Source organism: Labrus bergylta, chromosome 7, assembly GCF_963930695.1.
Source record: "Labrus bergylta chromosome 7, fLabBer1.1, whole genome shotgun sequence".
Taxonomy (NCBI): domain Eukaryota; kingdom Metazoa; phylum Chordata; class Actinopteri; order Labriformes; family Labridae; genus Labrus; species Labrus bergylta.
The window spans coordinates 10,555,818-10,580,900 of record NC_089201.1 but is presented as its reverse complement, the minus strand read 5'-3'; the positions used below and the strand labels follow the sequence as shown (position 1 = coordinate 10,580,900).

Below are 25,083 nucleotides of genomic sequence, written 5' to 3'. Positions count from 1 at the left end.
ATACACACATATATATATATATATATATATATATATATATATATATATAGTCCTTTATCTTAAAACACATAATTTTCAGCATTTGTTTAAATCATCTGGGAGAGCTTGTTACATTGTTGTCTTGTTTGTGTTTTCTGATGTAAAGAGTCCTTGGGTCCCTTAAGAGGCGCTTTATATATATTCAAGCTGCTTCTATTGTCATCATTATTATGAGACATTATAACAGAAAAAGTAACTTAGATCCCAACTTACTGAAAATAATTAAAAAACATAATGAAGTTACCCACCTTCCCCTGAAGAAAGCTATGTAGATGATGGGGGTGAAGGCATTGAAAAACTTGAGGATAAAAGTCTTGAAGATGAGTCTTTCCTCAAAACTCTTGTCAGTTTTAGGAACCTCTAAAAATAAACAAGAAGCCAGTAGTTTGAATCAAAAAGGTGATTTAATAATGAACTGTTAAACTGTTCTGATTGTTCATGGAGGATGTTCAAATAATAGATATGGGAAAATGGTAGAACGTTAGTCAAGTAAAATGACAAAATGTAAACAAAAGATTCAAATCTACTGTGCAGGTCCGCCTAAAACATGGAGAGATGGAGGTAAATGAAAGGGAGGGATGTTAATTATTGGTATCTTTGGTACCATGAACCTTCTAATCTGAATGATGGTGTTAGTCTTTTAACTAATCTAGCATTCGTCTGAATTGCCTGATTGCCTGTACAAGCCTGAAATCAGGCCTTTACTGAAACAGTTTTTGTTCTTTTTTGGACCCTCCCTTTTTTCAGAAAAAGTTTTATCTGATTAAGATTGGATAGAATGCTGTTTAACCCAACAGCATATTAGACAATACCAAGCGGCAACCTCCGGTCTTGAAATGCCTTTTTTTACAGTGAAAAAAAGTGCATGCAGTCTGATATTGTGCAAGATGCTTGAGTAAAAAGCAATACATGGAGAAATCGTGCAAGCATTCTAACCCTAACCCTAACCTAACGCTTATTTCCAGAGCCATTTGTTCACCAGACCTACCTAATACAGTGAGCCATCGTGCCACAGCACCGTACACCTCATCCAGAATTAGGATGACCACCAGGTTGATAATGGCCGCCGTGGTTTTAACCGTTAGTTGCACGTGGTTCCGTGTGGTCGGATTGGAGCTCAAATGGAGGGCGGCTTTGGTGGATATTCGGAAGAGGATCACACCGAACACGATGGCAAATGTCACACCAATCTGTGTAATTAAAAATGCAGAATGACAAATACAGAATAATGTAAATGAAAAGACAACGTTTCTGTATATCATCAATGACGTACAGTATTTATGCGGTTTTTGTTACCATTAAAAGCATCATGACGATGTTTGTCATGTAGGCAGGGAGGCGGTCTTGACATGTGAGCTTTTCCCTCTGTAGATAAAAAGAAATATATTATACTTCAACACAAATAGTTTAGTGCCCTGTTACCAAAGATGCTGACAAAAGCTATGCAGAACATAAAGCCTTATTCGAACAGGTTTTGTATATAGGCCTCTGTTAATTTTGGAATCCCTCGTATCTGCAGCCTGTTATTCACTCCTATTTGTGGTGGAATTTCTGTAGTTATTTAGATTATAACGTACAGATGTCATTAGGTTTATTCACTGTTCTCTAACGTCAGACAGACCTGATAGAGTTCAGCTGTGACTAGAACACCAAGGACAGCTTAGAGAGTGTCAACTGTTTTTCCTGTCAATGTGACATGACCCTGATAATGATAATGTCTTTTGGGATATATGCGATGCCTTTCGAGGAGTTCTGCAGATGTGGTTGAGCAAGACACGAGTACAGAAGTGTGATGTTGATCCATGCCTCCTCATGAGTATTCATCTTATGTATAAACTTTCATCAACATAAGCCATCTGAGTCAACTGAGTCTTATTGTGTGAAGTCAAGTCTTAATAATTTCCTCAACACTATTTACTGTCATTTTTTAAAGAAAACGTGTTACATAATGACCACCTTGTCTCTGGGGCAGTTTGGCACTTTACAGCGTACAGCCTGCCGGACATTCATTAGAAGAAGACGTCCACATCCGTTACACTCACACTTCTACAAACATTCAAACAACGAGCACTGTAAAAACGGGAAAGAAACATATTCTCTCTTCGACATCTGGTTGTTGGGATGGATGTCAGTTTACTTCTTCTTCGAATCAGTCATACTGTGAATCAAGACAAGCCAACTAGATATTTCACCTAAATAGCTATAAAAATTTCATTTGCAATGTCCAGCACAGCCTCCATTATTCTCGAGGAGAAAATGGGCAGAAAAAGCTGCGAAAACCTTCTTAAAAACAAAAACACCTAATTTCTGAGATGTGGATTCTGATGGGACTACTATTATCAGAGGACCTCTGTGTGCACTGAATAATGGTAGGTAAATCGCCCCTGAGTTTACTCACACGGGAATAAAAATACAGACGTCCTCAGCAGTTTTTTGCAAATTACCAGAGGTACCCAGTTAATACCAATCCATTGCACATAGGGCTTAAGAGGGACATCTACAGCAGACCTGTACTGTAAATTTGATAGATTTTCCTCTGTAATTAAAAAGAAGAATTATAATTTAATGTGCATGTAAATCTGAGCGACAAAGAGTTACAGAAACTTGAGCAAAGAGGGCAGACAACACACACTATCTGCCAAAAACACACAGGCACCCTTCATGCACACCATGTATGTCCAAAGCACATAATGTAGACGTGAAAAACTACCTAAGAGCTATAAAACGAACTTGAATGAATGATGAATGAATCAATACAACTTCAATAGATGCAAATTTGTCGAGCCCAACACGATAATTACCTTGTGCCGTGATTTCTTATCTTTGCTGAGAGACTTCTGCATGACCCTGAATTCATATTCAGCCCTGGGGTGGTCCTGTGATGGTGACGTGGACACAAATGGCAGACATACACAATAAAACACACATGAAGGAAAAGTAATGTTGAGCATAATAGTAGCATTTATTTAGAGTCCTGTTTAAAACAAGATGATAAAAGACCTTTAGAAGCACAGACTTGTCCTCTAAGTTTCCCAAGTGAGAAATCAGCACTTAAAGAGAGGGAAATATCAGATTGTAAGGCTGATAGGCGGCTGCAATTTATGGAACCTGGGAGGCATTTGTTTGTACATAACTGTTGAATTTAACTCTTTAAAAAGTTTTATTATTGTGAAATGATTAACATCAGGGTATTTTCAAATCAAAGGTTTATCTCAGTTTTTGCACAGATTCTGATTGGATTTCTGAAGGCAGAAAATAATTACTAGGTTATCCTTTTGCCATATTTTGTCATCCTCCTGTAGTAGTATAAGCTTCTTTTTACTGGCATACATCCCAGACTCTGTTTAGTGTGAAGGTGAAAAAGAAAGCAGAAGTAATAAAGCTTGCAAAGAGATAATGAAATAAAGCAAACATGAGACGATTTGGTTCCTGGTGGGATGTCCTTATAACGGCAGTAAAAAAGTGTTCTAAAAAATGAGCTCACAGCATTCATTCAGTTTGAAGGTTATGTACATCTTGTGAATTAAGTTTCTTGTTGTTGTTTCTCTTAAGCGCCATATGTTAACCCAAACAAGGACTTGACACGATCAGGTTGCTGCTTAAACATCACACCAAGCTTTGTCCATTTTATTCTGCGGTTTAGGCACAAAAAATTACTGCGGGTTAGGTTTGGGTTGGGTTTTAATAACACATCAACTTTGGCTTCTTTAGTAAAGCACCCCTAGCTGACTATTTAACTTAAGCCATAACTGCTTATTTCCACATAGTCCGTGCTCTCCGCTTTCCGTCAGCGCCACGGTTTTGCTCTGTCCGATGGCGAGCACCCTGCCCCACTGGGTCCTATTCTGGAGCTGCAGCCATGATCTGTACATACAGGTTCATAAGATCACAGCAGAACTAAAGGATCCCTTGGGAATCAAAAAAAACATGCTAACAACATGTTGCTTTGTCTTTCTGAGGATGATTTGTTGTTCATTCAGTGCCTGTTTCAGTGTAATGTTGATAAAGTAATGGAACATCATGATCGTGAGTCTGTAGATTTTGGTTTATTTTGAAATTGACCAGACACTGTGTGTGTCCTTGTCTGACTTCCTGTCCGGTTCGATTTGTTCCATCCAGCTTTACGCGTGCTTGCAGCGAGCTCCGGTTTATGGTACCAAAATTGATGATAAGTAAGATTCCTCCCTTTTAATAACACATCACTATGTTTTAGGCAGACCTGCACAGTAGATTTAAAGCTTTTGTTTACTTTTTGTCAAGCACACACACTCAGACTTCCACACAATACGCGCTGTTCTCCCCGCAACTTTGATTCCATCTCACCCCTCTCTGTTACTATATATGATATTGGCACAGAGGTCCGACGACTTGGTCCTACCATCACACCTCTGTGACATTCACATTGAAGGAGGAACATCACAGAAGTCTAAATATCACGCCTTAAACCAGCGAAATATAAAACAAACATTGTTAAAACGTTGTGACATAACAAAGTCTAATGTGTTGAGAGATTGCAGTAGCAGCAGCAGAAAGGCTAGACAGAGAAAAAGATAGGAGTTTATTTAGTAATAGGAATTCATCCAAACCTTGAGAGCTTCCTGTGAAAAATAAATCAAGAGAGAAAGAGAGGGGAGGGGTTGGACAGGGAGACGGGGAGTTTCATTTTACTTAATGTTTACACTGAAACACAAAAAATGTATTGGAAAGGCTGAACATTGTTCTAGTGATGATGTTTTACAGCTTTTTGGTAAAATTGTTGTTTTTAGGGAAAGAAATTGGTTATTAAAAGTATTTGAAAGCTCACTTACTTCCTCATGGAAAAGGAAATAGATACAAATCTAATTCTCTACCACACAATTAAGTGTTACAAATAGTGATGTGTTTATTAATAGGACATGATAGCACACATACAAATATTCAACTAAAACTAATAAATTACCCCGCAGGGTTCAATTCTTCTACAACCACGGGAATGGAAATGTTGATTATTATAAATAAACGTGGCATGCCATTTTGTGTATGATAATTTACAGAACATACTCATGTTATATTGTACATGCTGGTGTTGCTCATATCATTCTTTTGTAGGAGCCTGTTCAGTTTCACATGCTGTTAAAACTCACCTCTTCATCTTCAAACCCAGTCAGGTCCCATTCATGGTTCAGTCTCATCTGCCTCCTCTTCCAGTGCTCCATGAACATGGCAGCTTTAAACCAAAGACATACAATTGGAAAGAAATGCTCAAATATGCACATAAAACTGACACTGAGATTGATTCAGAAACCAAGCTTTAAACAATATGAGATACATGGTGAAATGATATGATGAGATACATGGTGTTTGTGAAATATCACCTTTTATTTAACTTTGAGACAATTGTATTAAAACTCTAAAATGTTCTTCAAGCTTAGCTAGGTAGGTCCTTATATGGCAAAACGTGATTGTACAAATTTACTTTTCAGTGCGAGGATGTGTGCACACTAACCCCAGAGCGCCATGAATATTGAGAAGAAAACAGTGGCAGGGTTGTCGAATAGATGACTGGCCCGGGCGGTCCCACAGGCAGTACTGAGTTTCCAGTAGCTGCACACCCCGTCACACAGAGGACACATGGTTATGTTGTTCTTCGGGTGGCAGATTTCCATGCTGGAAAACAACAAACATGGATGCACTCAGAGAAAAGGTGAAATATAACATGCAGGGGCTATTATCTTTAAACACCACAAACAGATGTTTTTTTTTGTTTGTTATATTTGGTCCTTAAAGCTTTAAAGTAACTTTCTGTTAGTGTGGATTTTGGTGCCCCCTGTGGACAAAGCCGAACACCTAATGTCTTTGCGGATCTTGTGCCTTACATGTGTTTCATGACAAAAAAAATGATATCCAGCAATATTTTAACTGTCAAACATTAAATTGTTGTCAATATACTAAAAGGTGTTTAATCACCTTGTGCAACACCTACCTAATCTCAGGATTGGACAGTTAGACTGGAAATGGGATTAAAAGCGGGGCCATTTCTCTATTACAAGTATACCATGAAAATTACATTTTAAGGTGCCAAGGGCAACAGAACATTTAATTAACCAAATTGGAAATGGATATGAGTCTACATTTAGGTGGGAGCTCTAACAGCTTTCCCAAATGAGACAGTCATAACAACCATACCCTATAGGCATGTATACAAAGTGGATAAAGATAAAGATAAACTTTATTGTTCCCTCATTGGGGGATTTTTTTTGTTACAAACAGCTCAAATAAACAGCATTATAATTAGCAAAAATTATATGATGGTGGTCCTGAGGAATAGTCTTCAGTAGTGTGTCTGTGTAGAAACCTTCACGTTCTTTAATTGTTGTCTGAGCTACTGTGGTGGACTCATGTTCCTATGCCACTTAATCTTATTCATGTCTATAATATTATGTTTCCTGTTTTTTAAACTTGTATTCACTCTGTCATATGATTATTATAATTCCCCTTACCCTCCTAACAGTCAGCTAATAAAATAATGATAACCACGCAATAAAAGTTTTGCTTTTCCTTAATTATCTCAAAAAGATCTTCAAAAATGATTCTAGAAAAATAATATAGGCTGAAAGAACTAAATGTTTACATCTTATACATTTAAAAGGTATTCATTATAACCTCAATAGCTGAATTTATATTGATGCTTTCCGCCATTAAATCTATTGTCAGATTTCTAGCAGCAGTTATTCCTCCTTGGTGTCCCTTTAATGATTTCTCTTCTGACACTGCTGACATTAATGTGAACCTCTTTAAAACAGACAGACGAGTGGTCTGCTTTGTCTTAGCGTGGGATTAGAGCCCGATCGAGTCGGACATTCACACTTTTATTGAGTGTGTGTGGTGTGTGTCTGCATTATGTGCAGATGTGTGCCGGCAGCATGTGTCATAATATCCTGCAGGGTGATGAGAAGCAGGGAGAGGAAGGAAAAGAGGTCGTAGTTTCTCAAGTCATTCATCAAACTCTTTCCTTTCTCGTTTGCTTTTTTGGAGAATATTTTAGCTTCTTAGCCAGTGGATATCTTTTGTCTCATGTTGATGTTTTTAGATTAGATTACTAATCTATCTAAATTAGTAGTTTAAATTGTTTAATTTCCTTTAAACAGTGAGTTAAGACGATAACCATCTCATGTCTGTTTGTTGCATACTCGGTCCCATATTACCACATCACTTTAAAGAAAAAAAACAATATATTAAACCCTTTTTGAAAAATGATGGCTTCTTTACGTCTAACAGGTGGAAATATTTTAGAATTCCTCCAGTAAATTGAATGAGCAAGCAGCTGTGAATCAGGGCAAATGAGCCTGATCAAAGTATCCGTTACCTGTATTTATGTTTTTCAATTGACAGATTCAGATTGTTATTACGTGTTGGACGACATTGCAGAAGGATCCTTATTTCTTTTTGCTTTTTGCGTAAACACAAACAGCCATTAAATTCCCCCCTTCAAGCCCGAAGACTTCATTAGAACTTTTCAGACTGGTTTTTCCACAAAAGTGCCTCAAGCCCTGCCGTCATTACATCACGGTACATTCATATTGATTCATTGATGGTGTAATATTCTTGTCCCAGTCTATGAATTCACATTACATTTTGGCGTTGCGGGAGCTCCACATACAGACACAGTCAGACATACACACACACACACAACGCTGCTGGTTCTTTGTAATATGCCTCTGTTACTACCTCAGAAGACAGCAGAGGTGGGATCACTTGTCCCCCCATTACGCCTTCGCAACATTGAGATTGAAGGCAAAAATTCACAGGGGCATAAATATCACGGTTTAAAATGGCAGTCTGAAGAGGGCTATTGACTAAAGCAGCAGTACTGTATAACATGGCAGAACACAGGAGTAACTGGTATACCACTACCCAAATGGTTTTGTTATATTTTTCATCCATCATTATTTTGTGTTGAACAGAAATTGCGTTGTATCCATACTAACCGTTTCAAACAGCAAGGTCAGACGTGTCAAAACATGTTGCTTCCGACTGAGTTAATTAATTAATCTGATTAAAAGAAGAGCCCACCTTGGTATGTTGTCATCAACTGATGCACATCCATACAAAAAGACGATGACCCCCACTAGAGAGGCAGGAATCAGCATCTGGGTGTACAGACCCAACCAAGCAAAGTACAAGCCAATCTTTTCACCGAAGTACTTCCTGCACAACACAAGAGATTCACATTTTGAGATTATTCAGACAAGATATTCATGCAGATAATATATTGCAAACCAAATCCTGATACCAATCATCAATCATCTGTTGACTATTTCTGTTTTATTTGTCTATATAAAGATATATCTGTTTCTGGTTGCAGACACTAAAATGTAACACTTGGCCTGAGTATACAATCACAGTTATCAGGACATACTGGCTACACAGAAACCTTAACATATCGGCCTCGACCCTGAAAGGCTAAATTGTTTTCAGAAGTAGACACAAATGATAGGAAGTAAATGATTTACGCAGAAAATATGTCTTTACCGGACAAGTCCTATGGGCTGGTACTTGTAGAAGACACTGTAGTTTGCCCACTCTTCATATAAAAGCTGTGGAAGATAATCAAAAACTGGTACTATGTGTCACTCCATGTAGACACTAACAAATGCAACAATCTATAATGACTTTTACTCAGACTTCCTTATATTTAGAAAATAATGTCTCACCTTTCTGTCATTGGACTCTGCACTATCTTCAATAATGTCTCCCTGAAAGGAAAAAGCAGCGATAAAGCAAGTTATCGTCCACACAGACAGGAGACTGTAGACCAGGATTTGATCATCTGACATCTTTCAAAAGGGGAAACTACTTTATATTTTACGCTAGCATCTTTTTGCATATTTACAGTGCCCCTGAAATCCCCAAAAGGTTAAAGAAAATAAAAATAAAAATCTTGTGCGCACAAGATATATATATATATATATATATATATATATATATTTTTTTTTTTTGTATATTTTATTTTTTTATTTTTTTACTTTTTGGGACTTCAGGGGCTCAGTAACTATTTCATGGTGCTCATCATCATGTGACAGATTAAAAACATAGTCCTTAAAAAATAAATTTGGGACAACGTACATCATGAAGAGGGTAAGCTGCTGTATAAACACCACTGCCCAGCAGACTGGTTATTCCTGCAGAGGGAAAACAAACAAATCATGAATTATCTTATCCAAAAGGTTCCAGAAACCATGTACTGTGCACTGTAAGCCTAACCACTGAAAATATAATATCCAACATAGCCAGTGGTAGACATTTCAGTTTGAGGATTCTGGGCTCTCACAAAGTAAGCCTGAGAGCATAGGTTTTGTAACTCAATAGATGACAAATCCAGCCATCAAGCCATTGCTTACTAAAGTCACAATAAAGGACCTGAAGGATTAGAAAGCACAAGTTCAATTTTAATAAATCATACATGTTTGTAAAACTTAACCTGATACTGTGCTGATATTTATGTTTTTCTGAAGACATGGGATAGACAGAGATCCTAACTTACCCATGCTGTACTTGGCTTTGCATTTTGTTCTTTTAAGTATTTCATAAACCTGGAAAGGAAACAGAGCTGAATTTATCACACCATGCTGTGTAGAATAAAAAGAATCAAGAAATTGCCAGATTTATTTATTTTTTTTACAAATTAGCACAACAATAAAATGACAATTAAATGTTACATATTATGCAAAATACACTTTACCATGGTCTTCTAACATGAGCTGCTGGATACATACAAGGAACACTTAGGTGGACTTACCATTGAACTCCTCGTTCTGCTATCAAAGAAGTAATCTTTGTCTGAGAGGTCAAACCTGTACACACACACATACACAAAATCAACAATTTTTAATTATTATATTTACAATTCAGCTGGCTTGTATAGTCAAAAATGTCCTAAAAACACACACAGACTAATGATCATAGAACAAGTATTTTCCATGAAAGTGTACTTACAGGTGCTTTTTTTCTCTGGAGAACGTGTGTGACAGATGTTTGAAGTTTCTAGATTGATAGTCTTCCACTTGAGGGTGGAGGGGCTCCAGAACTTTACTGACCAGAGAGCCAATCTTCTCCATAACGCTTCCCGACTGCTTCACTTCATACACCTGTAATGTTCACAAAACCCACAAGGACCATTACGATACACCATGAAACTGTCTTTTTTTTATTTTTCTGTTTAAGCATCTAACTTTTAACTGTCCATTCCAGTTTTAACCATTTAAACCATAGTACGCCTGCATTATTGTTTCTAAAAAAGGTTGTGTTTTTCTGTTTTCTTTTATCCATTCTCCAACTGTTAACATTTGTGATTTTTTTATTTAGAAAAAAAACTGTTTCGATTGATGTAATGTCTTGAGAATCATATATCATATATCTGTTTGTTTGTTGTTTAGTTTGGTCCGGTGTTATGTCTCAGGGCCATTGTGAGACCCACATGATGGGTAGGGTGGTGAAATGTGTTATTTAATTCCTGTAATGTTTAAGAACTTGCAAGACAATGTTTTACTGTAAGACTTTAGACATTCTTGTCCCCATGGGGAAATTCCTTTTCACAGCCCTTTTTCTGCCCAACAAACAATTCTCACCGAAGAACAGTACATACACCAAACAGTGTATAGAACAAACAGAGTTAAACAACAATCAAAAGTTCCACTCTGGCCTGTTGAGCCCTTCTGCACCTCAGTGCTCTGTTCCTCAGGGAAGTGGGGTGAGGTGGATGTTTTGTGGGTGTGTGAAATCTTGTTCTATTGAGGGTGCAATGCGTGTAATGGCCCTGTTGAGTTCTGTTAGGTTGAGTGTAGGGAAATCAATTATTCTGGTAGCTTTGGTTGTGATACTTGAGAGTTTGGCCCTGTTTTTAACAGATAACATGTAGAAGAAGCAGGTCGAACAGAACAGTAGGATGGTCTGGATGATGCTCTGATAATGTACTGTACAGTCAACACAACAAAGTGTTGTTGTTATTTCAAAATGAAAGTGTAATTTAAACTAAATATGTATTTATAGTAGAGACATCTGAAGTAGTTTCTGCAGCAACAGCCGGCTCATTGCTTAATTAACTCAGGCTAAGTTAGAGCTCATCAACTTGGGTTTGGACTCTGTGTTTAACTCTCTACCTGGTTTTGAAGGAGTTAAATGTAGTATTTGGAAACATAGTTAAGCTGAAGGTTTTGCTAGATGGAACATTTTAAATCAGACATCAATCCTACCTTCTTTGTGGGCATCTTTAGCTTCATTAACTCTGCCTCTCGACAGAGAACGTTCCAGGGAGCGTGAATCTTCACAAAGCAGACTCCTGGAATCTTGGCCTAAGAGACAAATATAAAATACACAACCCAGTTGTATTAAACATGAACATTATGTTAATGTCATAACGAATGCAATACAGTGGCAGAACATGTCAAAACGGAGTGGCACCTGGCACATGGGAATACCTAATACATTTTAAAAAACAGTGCTGGCCAAACCTGTAAATGCTTGCCAAAGAAATCTACACTTGTGTCTGCGTCCTCTATTCAGGAAAATGTAGCTCATTGCCTCTGCTTAATTAAATGTGTCTTTTGGGTTTATGCCAGGTGTGAGAGAAGATTATGTGATTTGTCATCACTGAAACTTTACTCAGGCCTCTCTACAACATCGCACCTGGCTTAGCTTAGTGTGCACCCCCCAGTGATCATTAAATCACCACACAAATACGTTGATGACACACTAATGTTTAAGTACCCAGTTTTCAGAAAACGGGAATCTCCTACGTGGTACTGGCAATCTCAGGTCAGCCGCTACAAGTCACTGCCATTCCTTAATTTTCTATTTATATGCTGGCATTAGGACATCTTCTACATAGGCAGAATATCAGTTTACACTTTTACACGGATGATACACAGATATGTCCAGCCTGCAAACCCTGCAAATACTTTTACAAGAAACTCGCTGTAACCTAAAATGTCCAGGAAATTCACAAGTGAATGTCTTTAAAGCTCCGCTGGTTAAAAATAGACAATGCTGAGGCCATGTCCAAATGTTGTTTACTCATAAAACAACCTCAGGTTCTATATCAAATGTGTCATGATGGTTTTTCCACAACTAGAAATTTGGCCTATAGCTGCAGGAGGAGGTAGCTTCTGTAATTGGACAAAAAATAAAAGCGAAAGTGATAGAAGTAACAATGTGTTTGTTGGTGTTATTCTTCAACAAATCATATCCAAAGACCAAAATGTCATTATTAACAGGGTCCTATAGTCAGGGAATTTCATCATAGATGTGCCCAATCTGGGAATAAATTGCTTCCTAAGAAATGTCTTCACCAATGTGTTCATAAAGCTGTCTTGTAACACATGTAAAAAGATTTCCATTTAAGTCCTGTATCAAAACCTGTGAGAGTTGGGGTAACCAGACACTTAGTGGTGTAAAATTTAAAATGTTTACCGTAAGTAGCTTGTGAGGGGTCAAATTAGGGGTTTTTCAGGGGTTCTGAATCGATTGCAAGCATTTGTTTTTCACAAAATCAATCTTTTGAGGTAAAATGGCCACGCCCACTTTAACAAAGTCCCCTTTGGAAAAGTGTTGAGAATCAGCATGTGTGCTAACTCACTCAAAAATGCATCTGGTTCATCCAATGTAGTTGTGATGTCCATGTCAAATAGAAATCTATATCTAACATGTAATTAAAATGAGCTATTTTTCTTAGATCAAGATTTTAAATACTTAGATACTTTAAAAACACAATGTGCCACACAGGAGTCTAAATCTGAGTCTTCTCCAGACTCTATATCCTCATTGATAAAGTTATTGCATGTAATGCTTTTTAAACTTCTGTATGCTGAGATACACTCGACACCATTCTTCCTGCAGCTGCAACACTGGTTGCTGCAATCTCCATTACAATTACAGCTTGTGAACCAGAGCAGATCCTCAGGAGCCATGGGGTCTTGTTTTAGAACCGGCTAATAACCACAAATTCCTACCACCCACCCATTGTCACTGGGGTCCAAACCAGACATGCTCTGTAGAAGCATCCAGTCCAGAGAGAATGCTATGGAAATTTGATAAAGTGTTGAAACATTTAAAACATTTAATTTGTTCATTACACTTCTCTTTCCATTCATTCAACAAACAGAACACATTTAAAGCTACTGATAATCATTTTGAAATTGTCATTGTTTATCTTGTGTCTTAAAAAATTACTAGAAGTCAAGTGTGGTCGTCTCAGCTTTGTTGAGCTGTGACAAATCTGTCCACTGAGGGCCTTAGTCACAAAAGGATTGTACATGGCTTTTGCCCCCGCTCAATCCATGCATCAAAAAGACACAGTCTTATTCACACATGCACATAGGGTTACATGTACCAATAACTTAACTGCTGACTGAGACTGAGCAGATAGTGGGAGCAAATGATGTTCCATTTTTGGAGCTATTAGTGGCCGCAATCCATTCTTAGTGAATTAGGCTCTGAATTTTAAATAAAGTTGAAGTAGTGAGTTAAGGTCACAGCAAACTTTTTTAAGACACTGAGACAAAGTTTTTTTTAATGGAAATACTCTTGTATCTTATATCAGCTGATAAAACACATAGGTAGCAGATTGTTAATACTTGGTTACAGCATCAGGCCCCTCATGTTTCGTGTTTAAAGTCTAATACATGCTCTGTCAGCTGTGTAGGTCAGACAGGAAGCTGTGTAAAAGTCCATTAAGACACCAGATCAGTTACTGGTACTGATATCCAAGTGTGGATCCCAGCAGCGCCCAGCTTGTTGGACAGAAATTAATAGAGCATGCTGAGGTAGCATACATAGCATAGCAACTGACAGATTTAGATTGTAATTATGTCAACGTTACAAAAAGGAACCCCAAAGAGGTGGACCATCTCAAACTAGCTCTGATTAATTTGTCTGTGATATTTTGTGACTTTATTGTAATGAATGGTTAGTCTTGAATCCAACATAATAGTTGTGAAAGATGCTATGAGACAAAAAAAGACAACATTTGAGGATGGTAGATGAGCAACTCCAGTGGTCTATATGGTAAAATTTCAGTCAGTTGGCTTCAAGAGCGCGATATAAACATCTGTTCCCCAAAGTTTTGGAGCATATGAGTGATATAGACGACATAGTGTGTACAAATAGAGCCTGTGTTAACATGCTGTGGTCTTTTGTAAAAGTTTAAATGAAGCTGTCATTTTCTGGGGCTGTCATTGGGTAGCTGTCTGGTCAGCTGGCCTCATCTTACCAAATGCAGGACGTCCATCCCTCATTGTCAGCCTATCATCGTTCTGCTCCCCTTTTAAATATGATTCCTTCTCTGCCTTGGTTCCTTCATGTCAATGTTTCGTGCGCCCCTCCACCTCCCCATCATCGCCAGTATTCGCAGAAACATCATCCATCAATTCTTAACCCATCCGGTCTCATTAAGTCATAAACTTCACCACCACCAGTGTCTGGACTCCAAATTCTGTCAACGCTCCAAACACATCAACCACCCATAAAGTGCCAAAGACCTTCTGTCAAGTGAGATTTCCATGTTTTGTATTATCTATTAAATCTGTTATAAATAATTTTCTTTAATCACTTATCTCTCCTGGTTGAACAATAATAAGGCGTCAGATCACAGAATTTAAAAAGGACACTGACTCATGATCAATCTTTGTAAATTGATACGGTTTCTGCTATTCAGTTGGGGACAACCAATGTGAGTATAGATTATTATCAATTCTTGAATAAACAGTTAATATTGGAACAGTTTTCCACATGCAAAACATCTTTAAAACATTCTCAATAGATCAACATTGTTTTTTTTCTGTAAAGTAAATGAACTAACCCAAATGTTTGTCCTCTCCATAGATTTCATCACAAACACTATGGTTCAATTAGGATGGAATAAATGAATAAAAATATAAACTCACATCCTCATCTTTCTCCAGCTCCAGGCCCATGTCGCTCAGTTTCCCCTCAAACTCCTCCCTCCTGAACATCTTGTGGTCCTCCTGGCTGCTGAGGGTCTCTCCATGAAGGCCTAGCTCCACATCTGCTGCTTGTGAGTCCCTCGGTTTTTGTGCTTGGTGATTTTTGAGATGTTCTTCAAGTCGCTTGGGGCCGCGGCGTAGGCTGCGAGCTACAGCATTTTTGGTGAGAAGGTGAGCTGATGATCGGATGGAGCGCCCCCCCGAGGGCTTCTTCACAGGGTACGTGAGGACGTAGTCGACGTGTCGCTGACCATCCTGGAAGAAGAGGCCATGCTGGGAGTGGCTGTTCTCCTGTGGGGTGAGAGCCTTCAGCAGCTTGAAGCACATGTGGACAGAAAGGGACGGGGGAGTGTGAGAAGCTGGCACCATCATGGCTTCACAGTATCACTGTGGCAGTGCAGTAATCACACACACACAGACACACAGACACACACACACACACACACACACACACACACACACACACACACACACACACACACGGACACACATACGGACACACACACACACACACGCATACACACAATGTCATGTCGTTTCACCAATAAAAAAGTAAGGCTATTAACAAAGTGATTAAAAACCAAAGAACTAGAAAACTATTCCAGGAAACCTTTGTTTAACTGTTGTAATGTTTTTTTTCCCCACAGGCTTTAGAGATGAAGAATTATGAAGGGACTCGTAAGATTCTGTCCTTTCCAAAAAGATGTATTAACAAACATGTGCATGCTGGTCATACCTACATCAGTATGTAATCAGTGTTGATAATCACACATTTTTAACCAGCATGCTGATGCCTGCTCTGGGTCATTTGCATTCCAAAGTGCCTCCAAATAACCAAATATGGTAAAACCACATCCCTTTAGAAACCACACAAATACATTTTTTTTTTTACCTAATGCCATGCTCTGGTTTTGCCAAACAGATCAGCACACTCTCAAAAGCGCTTCCTGCGGAGTGGATGGTTTGCTAAATCTTTCAGTAAGGCAAAACGCATTTCATTTCAAATGCCTGTCACAGCAGTCTTTTACAGGTTTTTGACTCTGATTGTGCAATGTATCTGTTTTTAATAAAAGAAAACCCAGAACATATATTGATGGTGGAGATTGCTTAATGGGTGTCATGACACTTGTAATGCTCTTTTTTTCACTTGAGTTTGTGCACAAGCGTGGTCAGAGCTGTACTTATATTTACACAAATTCCTCACTTTGTGTCGGAGTGTTCTTAAGCACTCAGTATGCACACATCTGTGCATACACACTATGAGGGACATGCAGACTGTCGTTATGCACTATTTTTAAAACATTTCAGGACAGTCTGCCCCTGACATTTGTCAGAGCTGCCCTTTTACACATGTCCCCCACTATGAGGATTTTTGCTGATGGCAGGAAGGGGTCTCTGGAGGTATGACATGAAGTAATAAGCAGGCCACAGAAGTCACAATCTAATGTTTACATCAATCCAAGAAGATGGCTGTAGCAAGTCCAATACTATGATGGCAGTTTTTGCCTTTATTTAAATACTATTTTTAATTGGACATGTTCACAGTATCAACAAAAGAGTGGAGAACATACTGGCTAGCAGATAAGAGTACAGAGCAGCTTCATTACATGCATGAAGATCCCACAGGTTTCACACCGGTTGCATGATATGAATGTCATCCCCCCAAACCCACTTGCTCCCAGTGACTTTTCCTGAATCCTACCTGCTGCATTTACACATCAGCTCTCCATGACCTGTTGTGGACATCTTACTAGGGGGCTGGTAGGAAACAGTGCAGGGAAAAAAAATGGGCAGTTTGGATTCACACATGAAGCTCAGCTGTGGAATTTTGTTACATTTTCAGGCGTTCACTTGGTGTGTGAAAGGAGCTTATGGGAGTGTTTTGATTGGTCAATAAAATACATTTTAGTCAACAGCAATTCATAGAATGCATTTTAAATGTGTTTCTTCCAAACATTGGGAGGCCAGAATAGCTGGCGACTTTAATGCTTTTATCAACATTTTCAGGAGTAGATCATTCTCACAAGGCTCTTTTTCCTCTTTATAGTGATTATACTGACAACATCCAAGTCTTCAGCTCTAGTCAAATCAGTGAACATGGCAAATGTGGTATGGTCTAAAGTGAACAACATTTCCACTTGAGGGCAGCAGAAACAAGCTGTAGTTTCAAATCCTGATGAATGAGAGCCAAACTTTTACCCCTCTTTAAGGATTTTACCAAAGTTAAATAACATATGCATATTATTGTTGTGCATAATCAAGCCTTCTGAAAATACAATTAAAAAGTATTCTGAATGAATTATGTGCATTCTATTACTAAATCTGTAAAAGTGTTGAATTTGTCATGATTTGGATTCAGCCTTCCTTTTAAGGCTTAAGGACACACACCTCACTACATTGCTACTAAGAAAAGGTGGTAGTATGGTGAGATGTGAAAGCGTTATCTGTTGATTATAGAAGTTCTTTAAATCACATCATGCCATTAATTCATTATTAAAACCAAGAAGTGATCATTGAAGCTGCAGTGAACCTGCAGACTACACGTTTCATTATCATGTGTCTTTAAGTGTATTATAACATTCAGACCTTTTTCATTACAGTAATTTGGACGAGACCTGATGAATGAAAGTTTTTCAGGGGCTCGGGGGCAGTTCGGTGCCATAGTACAGGTGGCAGCTGATGCCGACGTTGGTACTTAGTAATTTCTGTAAGATATAAATAGAGAGTGAATTATGAGCTCTGTCATGACCTCAGCTTATTACAGTGTTTCTCCTCATGAAGTCTATTCATAAAGTCTGGCTGCAGATGAGACGGTGTCTTCAGATCAAACTACACAGAGAGCACATAACATTCTACACTTGGAGATCAGTGAACTGGTGCTGTATTTGAGGAGATGGTTCCAGTTCAGGTATAGTGAATACCTGAGTTATACTACAAGTACTGAGTTTAAAGGAGAATTCTGGTATTTTTTTGGGCTATATTTGTCATATTTCTGGGTCTCAAAGGTCAATAGATTTGTTTTTGTTTTTTTGTAGTTTCTCAAGTAGATTACTACAGCTGGCAGCCTCAACACTGGCTGTAATGGCTGCAACATAGTCTAAAAGTGACAAATATGTCAGATCAGGGAAGCAATGTGAACTAAAAGTGCTTGTATTTGCCAATGACAGACCCAGGTCATTATTGAAAGAGTCTGACAGAGATTACAGAGAGAGAACATTTTGTTAAAGAGTACTTGTTTTTTTTAAACCTGTAAAACCTTCATATCATTTCAGAGCCACCAGACTTCATGATCGTTTAACTCTGTAGAAAACAGGAGTTTCTCTTAGCGTGCAGTCTTGGTTGGTTAGTTTAGTTTGTGTTATGAGTGTTACACACATATTGTGTTTGTTCCAAAAGGCTTTCCTTACACCACAGTCACAGTAACACAAAAGACTGAAGCTTCAGCAACTCCCTGATACTGCTTTGTAAAATCACCATTTTTCAATGGAGTCTGGTGGCTTTGAACGGAGCAATTACATTTTTAAGATTTAAAAAGAGAAAAGAAAAGAAAACAAGAAAAGTCTATCTCCGGGGATCCTTAATGTGATTTCATTAGACACAATCTGAGCCCGTGGCTTACTTGATGGAGTGAGTCGTCTCCTAACCAGAAGGTCGGGGGTTTGATCCCCAGCTCCTTCAGCTACACCTCCAAAGTGTCCTTAGGCAATTAGACAGAGATATTTACAGTTTAAGTCATCTCACGACTCTAAGTCCGATTTTTACGTCTCAATTGAATAGCTATAAAGAGGCAAAAAAAGATCTTCATTAACAAGTGACGTTTTGAGCCACCATGTTCTTCCTCAAACTTGTCAATCATTTAGACAGGGGCTCCTTGGGGTGTGGATTTTTTTACTTCTTATACCTATTTGTTTATTTTTTTGATCCAGCACCCATTTAGGGCTGAGCATGTCTTTTTGGATTTTGCAAGTTACGAGTTAGACATTTAACAACAACAATGGCCAGCAACACCAAAAAACCTGAAAAAAGTCTGTCGCTCAAGGAGGCTGTGTTAGCAATGGATTATGGGACTGGTCATTCACTCCTGAAAATGTGTAGAAGTAGTGCCAGGATTTAAAAAAACTCCATTTACTTTTGGCTGGGTTATTAAGCATTAGTGTGACGTTCCTTGATAAAAGATCCCACGGACAAGGAGGTGAAAATTAGTGTGCAAGCGCCATGTTTACTGCTGAAACCATTCCATGTGGATGTCACATGTTTGTAAGTGAAAATAGAAATGTTATTTAGGAAGCCTAATAACATCTGTCAGCTGTCAGGCACAGTACTAAGATCACATGAAGAAGAAACTGATCATGGAGACACCCACGGGATAAACCTGCTACTGGAGGAGATTCCACATAGTCGGGTATTAAAGGGGTTAAATGGGGCCACAGCTCTGGAGCATAAGCCTCACTCTTCTTCTCATTTTATAACGAAAAAATGATTTGACAAAAGGATTTGTTGAAAGTTGAATCAAATCTTTGAAACTCGCTGCACAGTTCTGCAAGATGAAAATATCTAATCTTGGTAAAGCTGTCAGGTTAGCCAATATGTCTTCAAATGTCTCAGCGTCGTCAGCAACATCGTGGTTCAAGCAGGATTTCAGGCTACATTCATTATGAATGATTGGAAAAAGGTGTCATTAAATTTGAGTTTTGTTCTCGCTTTTAAATTTAGATAATATACATTGCATCATATGCTGTAAAAGTGATTTATAAAAGGATAAGTATAGCCCTGTCCAGACTGCCAGTTCAAAGCGTTACACCCCTTTGACGTGTCGACTTCAGTCTGAATGTTGTGGAGGCATAATGGGTGGACGATGTGATGCGACCTCTGTGCCGCCATCGGAGGAAGTACCAGAGGCGTTACAGAGCCGTTACGGGATCGGTAGAGCAAGTGGGGGATAACAGCGCTGTGTGTGTGTGGGTGTGTCTGAGTGTGCATAGAGCTCCTTCTGTGTCATTACACGCCCTACTTCAGCAACACTGCAGCGCAATGTGAAATTACAGACTTGGACATCAATATTACACCAAATCACAATGAAAGAAAAAAAGACAATGACTGGTTAGCTTCGTTAAAGCACTGTTGCAGAAATTGCAATCTCAGAAAGTATACTTATGAAACTGCATTAGATTATCATCTTCAGATTGATATGGGGTGGCTGTAGCTCAGTTGGTAGAGTCAGTCGTCTCTCAACTGGAAGGTAGGGGATTCGATCCCCAGCTCCTGCAGCCACATATCCAATGTGTCCCTGGGCAAGACACTTAACACTTATCTCTGGCTGTTTTCTTTGGCGGCGAATGCATGTGCATGAATGGGATTAGTTACTTCTCATGGCCACTTCACATATCAGCCTCTGCCATCAGTGTGTGAATGTGTTGGTGTGACCTGCGATGTAAAAGCACTTTGAGTAGTCAGAAGACTGAAAAAGCGCTATACAAGCTCAAGTCCATTTAGCATATGCACTACCAGGAATACCAGGAATTACTTTGATCAGTGTTTTATTGTTCAAATCATAGACTTGTCATCATTATTGTTGTCAATATTACGTTTGAATATTTCTCTCTCTTACTACAGGTTGGTGTAAGTCAGACTCTTTGACTGGGCATTGACATTTTAAAAACTAACTGACAGCCTGTCAGTACACTCACTGACCAGGAAGGTCTCTTACACACACACTTTGGCGATTCTGGAGTTTATTGGGGCCCGAGGCAAAAATTCACGGGGAGCCCCTCCAACGTTCATCACTATTATGTCATGAAATAATCTGACACCCACAAAAATAGCGAAATGTCAAAGTTCACATTAGTATTATTTACAAAATAAAGATGTAAAGAACAATGAAACCCTTTCTTTTTACTTCTGGTGACTATCACTGTCAAACGTAGGTTTTCACAACAATATTGCATGCAACCCTTGACAGTGAAACCAGTGAGGGCTGTCAGATGGGGCCACCTTTAGGGAGGTTTCCCACTGTCATTGCAAACTTTGCACTTTTTGAGCCCCTGCTTTGGTTTAAACCTTTGTCAGACCCAGGATGAGGGGGCTACTGGTCTGGGGCCCCAAGCAGTGGCCTGCCTTGCCTGTTGACAAGCAGCAACAAATCACAGCTTAAACCCTGGTAGTTGAATTTAATATTAAAGAGATCTCTGGTTCTCATAGGCAATGTTGTAGCGAGTATCTTTGGAATGAAGATACATGTTTGAATAATCAAAGAGTTAACAATTTGTTCAGCACCTGAATTAGGATCATCTATGTCGAAGGATGTTTCATGAAAGTGGCACTAGGTCTTCTCTTCCATCCTGTTGTAATCCTGCTCTCGTTTTATGAGCTCTCAGCTTCCCAGACCACCAAAGAAGAGTCATGAATTTACTACAACGTGAGCTCTTCTGTTAATAAGTAGAATGAACTTTGTTTTGATCTTGTTCGTGGATTGAGGTTAAAGTGATGTTACAAGTGTTGGGTTATGGTATGTATTCATCTTCACATTGTTTGGTTTAAAAGTAAAAAAGGAAATTGGAATCTTAAAGGAGCAAGATCTCATCCATTCTTTAATTTCATTTTGACATGAAAGAAAGCTGAGAATGGGAAAGCTGGAGTCATGTTATTACATGTTATATTAGAAAAATCTATTAAAAAAACTCTCTTTATTTTTTCACCATAATAGCTAAAGCATTCTTTATTTTTTTCAGCTGAACCACTTTGGGCTGGATTAACATATAAAAGAAACCATAACATCACAAAGTTCAGATGTTTTAGGGAGGGTAAAAAAAAGGTTATGCATTTTGTTTCTTATAGCACAATTATATTATAAATAATAAATTGCCATGTTTTTTTTTCAATTACTAACCCTTTCATTTGGGTTGAACAGATTGTACAGTATGTTTTTTTTATTAATATAAACTAAAAGGCAAAGGGGTGCAGGCGCTGGTGGACCATTTCCATTGCTGTGAGTTCAAAGGGGTAAACAAAAACATCTGGATAGCAAATCATGGGCTGAGGAAAGGTTATCATGGGTAATTTATGTTGCACTTTCTTCATGCAGGAAGCCATTGTTTTGTTTTCATATTATTGTACCATATTCATTTTCTTTAGAGAAATGAGGGTCTCGTGTCTACTTAAATTTTTTGTGTCATTGTTTTTGGGCAAATATCCATCTTATTAGACTTTGGCACCACCAGAACAGTTGTAAAGACATTTCTGTTAATGTAAACCATCTGAAGCCAACAATCATGAGTTTCATTTGGGGTGATAAAAGAAGGTTAGACATTGAAAAGTGCCACATGTAGTTTTATACTATTACAATGATATATTTTTTTAGCTCTTATCCTAAAATAATCTACATTGTTGCACATGGTGAATCTTTCTTTAAGTGTCATGTACGTCTAGCAATGCTCGTATCAAGAATCCATGGACGGCCCATTGTGTATACATCTCTGTGTACATCAGATTTCAGCAACTGGCTCTGTCTGTCCTCTGGTTCTCGTGGAGACACTCACCTTAAACTTGCCATGGAAGATGACATCTTGCAGAAAATGAGGAGCCTGTTGCTCTGACTCTGAGGTTGGTGTGAGGTCTTCTGCCACCTCTGCTTCCTCTGTCATCGTCCAGTCCCAGCAGGTAAAAACAGCAGAGATAAACTGATGTAGTGAACAATTCTTTCCAAACAGAATAGTCCGATTTGTGCCCTTCCTCTCTCTACATCTGTGTCTCCTGTTTGAAATGTCTCATTACTGTATATGACAGTATCTCCTTCCTCTCTTCTTCTTCTTCCTCTCTTATTTCCCTGTGACTTGCCACTTTCTTGTGCCTTTTCTCATCTCCCTTTAAAGCTCTGCCTTGAGCTCTGTTTCTGTCTCAATGTGGAGTCGCAGAAGTGAGCCCGCAGCCTTGTTACTTGAGAAGCCGTCTGTGAGCCAAGATCTAAACTTAGACAACGATAAAACTCTGATGAACACAAGGTGCCCTCCCTCACTCTGTCTGTCTCTACGCCGCTGTAATCACTACAAGATCAACCACCCAAATACACACCCAACATTTCCCGCTCCCTCTCTCCCGGTTTCTCCCTCCCTCTCTCTCTCTGCCAGAGGCTGCAAATCACAGCAAGGTCAAAGTTGATGCATTACATGTCAAAGAAATGACAACATGGCTTGGCTTACGAACTGAAAACATTCCAAACAACATTCTCATGTGTCATAAGAAGACATGTGTGTACACTTGTGTGCGTACAGTACATGATATCAGGCTACAGACAGAATTCATTATTACTCCGCTCTGAACACACTCAATGATCTTGAACATACACCAGAGGTGCCAATATGACGTTTTGAAAACTATCCTTATCGTTGGAACTTGGCTCTGTCGTCTCTTATGGCTGCAAAGTCTCCACTGGTCACACAAGGACGTAAGCAAGGCAGGGTAGGGCCGCTTTATTTTTAAAGCACATTAAACAGGCACAGTATTCACAGTATTTTACATGGGTTCCTAAGATATTGTGTCAAACATGAAAGGACAGGAGTTATGCCCCAGATATTTTATCGTCACAGCGGAGTTTATCTTTGACATCTGAGGCAATAAACTAGTCACTAAATAGATTTACCCTGCTAGATTTTGTTGTGAAATGGTGTTTTACTAGGCATCTAAATTCTTGAGTGAGATATGTTTTTTTACAGATTAAAATTCATATTGCCACATGTGATGTTACATGATGGAGGGCATTGTTAAATGTGAATCAGAGCAGCTTCATGTAAGGACTCAGTCTTCCTTTTACTTTTGTAACTTTGTCCAGCACCCTGTACTCAATGATTCAGATGTGCGTCCTGTTTGAAATCGTTGTGGATGTTTGTGCCAAATTTGACCACTACCGTTGCAGCTTGTGCTGAGAAATACTTAAATGATGATTTAAAATCAATATCGAATGAACACGATTGTGTAAACTAAACGTACAGTGCATCAATACATACAAAAAAAAAACAACAAGCAATACAGGAAAACATTTGAACAAAAGCACAACACAACAACTTAAATATAAAACTGACCTGAAGTGTAAAGTAAATGGTATATGGACTTGAGCTTGTATTGCAGTTTTGTAGATTTTAATCGCATGTCACACCTACCCATTCACACACTAATGGCAGAGGCTGATTTGTAAAGTGACCGTCAGAAGTAACTAATCCCATTCATACGACGGCAAGGAAGCAGCGGGAGCAATTTGGTGTTAAGTGTCTTGCCCAAGAACTCATCGGACATGTTGCTGCAGGGGCTGGGGATCAACAGCCGAAAGAAGAAGGGCCTGTAACCTGCATTATTTTAATGGCCAGCTTGAGGTGTTGTCACCCATAGCAGGAAGAAGTCTGATTGGACAGTTGTCTATTAAAAAACATTAGCCTACTTCTTAGCTAATACCCTAATAAAAATGTTTTTATGTCTTCTTCATTACACAATAATATGTATTTAAATCAAATTAAAACTGCAGATATAGCAGGGTATGTTTTAGGGTGAGAATACCTGTGATCGATAAGTTAAGACCTGTAAACTGTTTCACACTATTGTTGGCGATAAGTCAGGGATCACACTAACCAATCATTCCACACATGTTCCACGATCTTGTTCGTTTTGATGTTGACAGCCAAAATGCCACGATAGAGTCTACAATTAACAAACACATAGGTGATATCATGATGGTCTGGATGTTTGTCATCTATGAGGCAGGCCTTGACATATTGGATTCCATCAAGAAGTCCATCAAAGTCCAGCATGGTATCTCAATGCAGCGTCACTTGGTTTAGTCCTTGTTCAGCTAGCTTACTCCTTTCTAAAAATGTAAGAGCCCTGCTTGGATTATATTTGTCACGGTTGTTGAAATAGATAGTCTGAGATATTTAAGTGACGTATTAACGTGGAGCAATGCTAGCAGTAGTTTAAGGAAAGGACGGACATACTCTTTTTCCTTAGTTCTTGCAAGAACACTAAAAAAATCAGTGTTATTTATGAGAAAAAGTTGAATGGTGGTCGTGTTGGAAATATGAGA

At 38.7% G+C, this 25,083-nt stretch overlaps 1 protein-coding gene across 2 annotated transcripts in view; it reads right to left on the bottom strand.

The window, feature by feature from the left end:
* The window catches only part of LOC109996925 (anoctamin-1), a 31,100-nt gene extending 8,061 nt beyond the window's left edge, over positions 1-23,039 (bottom strand). Inside the window, exons 1-17 of one of the 2 annotated variants that reach the window (XM_065956725.1) lie at positions 22,553-23,039; positions 16,720-16,775; positions 14,958-15,332; positions 11,271-11,369; positions 10,015-10,166; positions 9,818-9,872; positions 9,563-9,611; positions 9,145-9,200; positions 8,733-8,774; positions 8,551-8,615; positions 8,092-8,226; positions 5,525-5,685; positions 5,163-5,245; positions 2,841-2,915; positions 1,336-1,404; positions 1,028-1,229; positions 288-399 (exon numbers count right to left, since the gene is read on the bottom strand). In XM_065956725.1, coding sequence (XP_065812797.1) covers positions 288-399; positions 1,028-1,229; positions 1,336-1,404; positions 2,841-2,915; positions 5,163-5,245; positions 5,525-5,685; positions 8,092-8,226; positions 8,551-8,615; positions 8,733-8,774; positions 9,145-9,200; positions 9,563-9,611; positions 9,818-9,872; positions 10,015-10,166; positions 11,271-11,369; positions 14,958-15,332; positions 16,720-16,728 — 1,739 coding nt within the window. In that variant the 5' untranslated portion in view covers positions 16,729-16,775; positions 22,553-23,039. The remainder of the gene's footprint in view (positions 1-287; positions 400-1,027; positions 1,230-1,335; positions 1,405-2,840; positions 2,916-5,162; positions 5,246-5,524; positions 5,686-8,091; positions 8,227-8,550; positions 8,616-8,732; positions 8,775-9,144; positions 9,201-9,562; positions 9,612-9,817; positions 9,873-10,014; positions 10,167-11,270; positions 11,370-14,957; positions 15,333-16,719; positions 16,776-22,552) is intronic. The other variant, XM_065956724.1, reaches the window with a different exon arrangement.
* Positions 23,040-25,083: the final 2,044 nt, after the last annotated feature.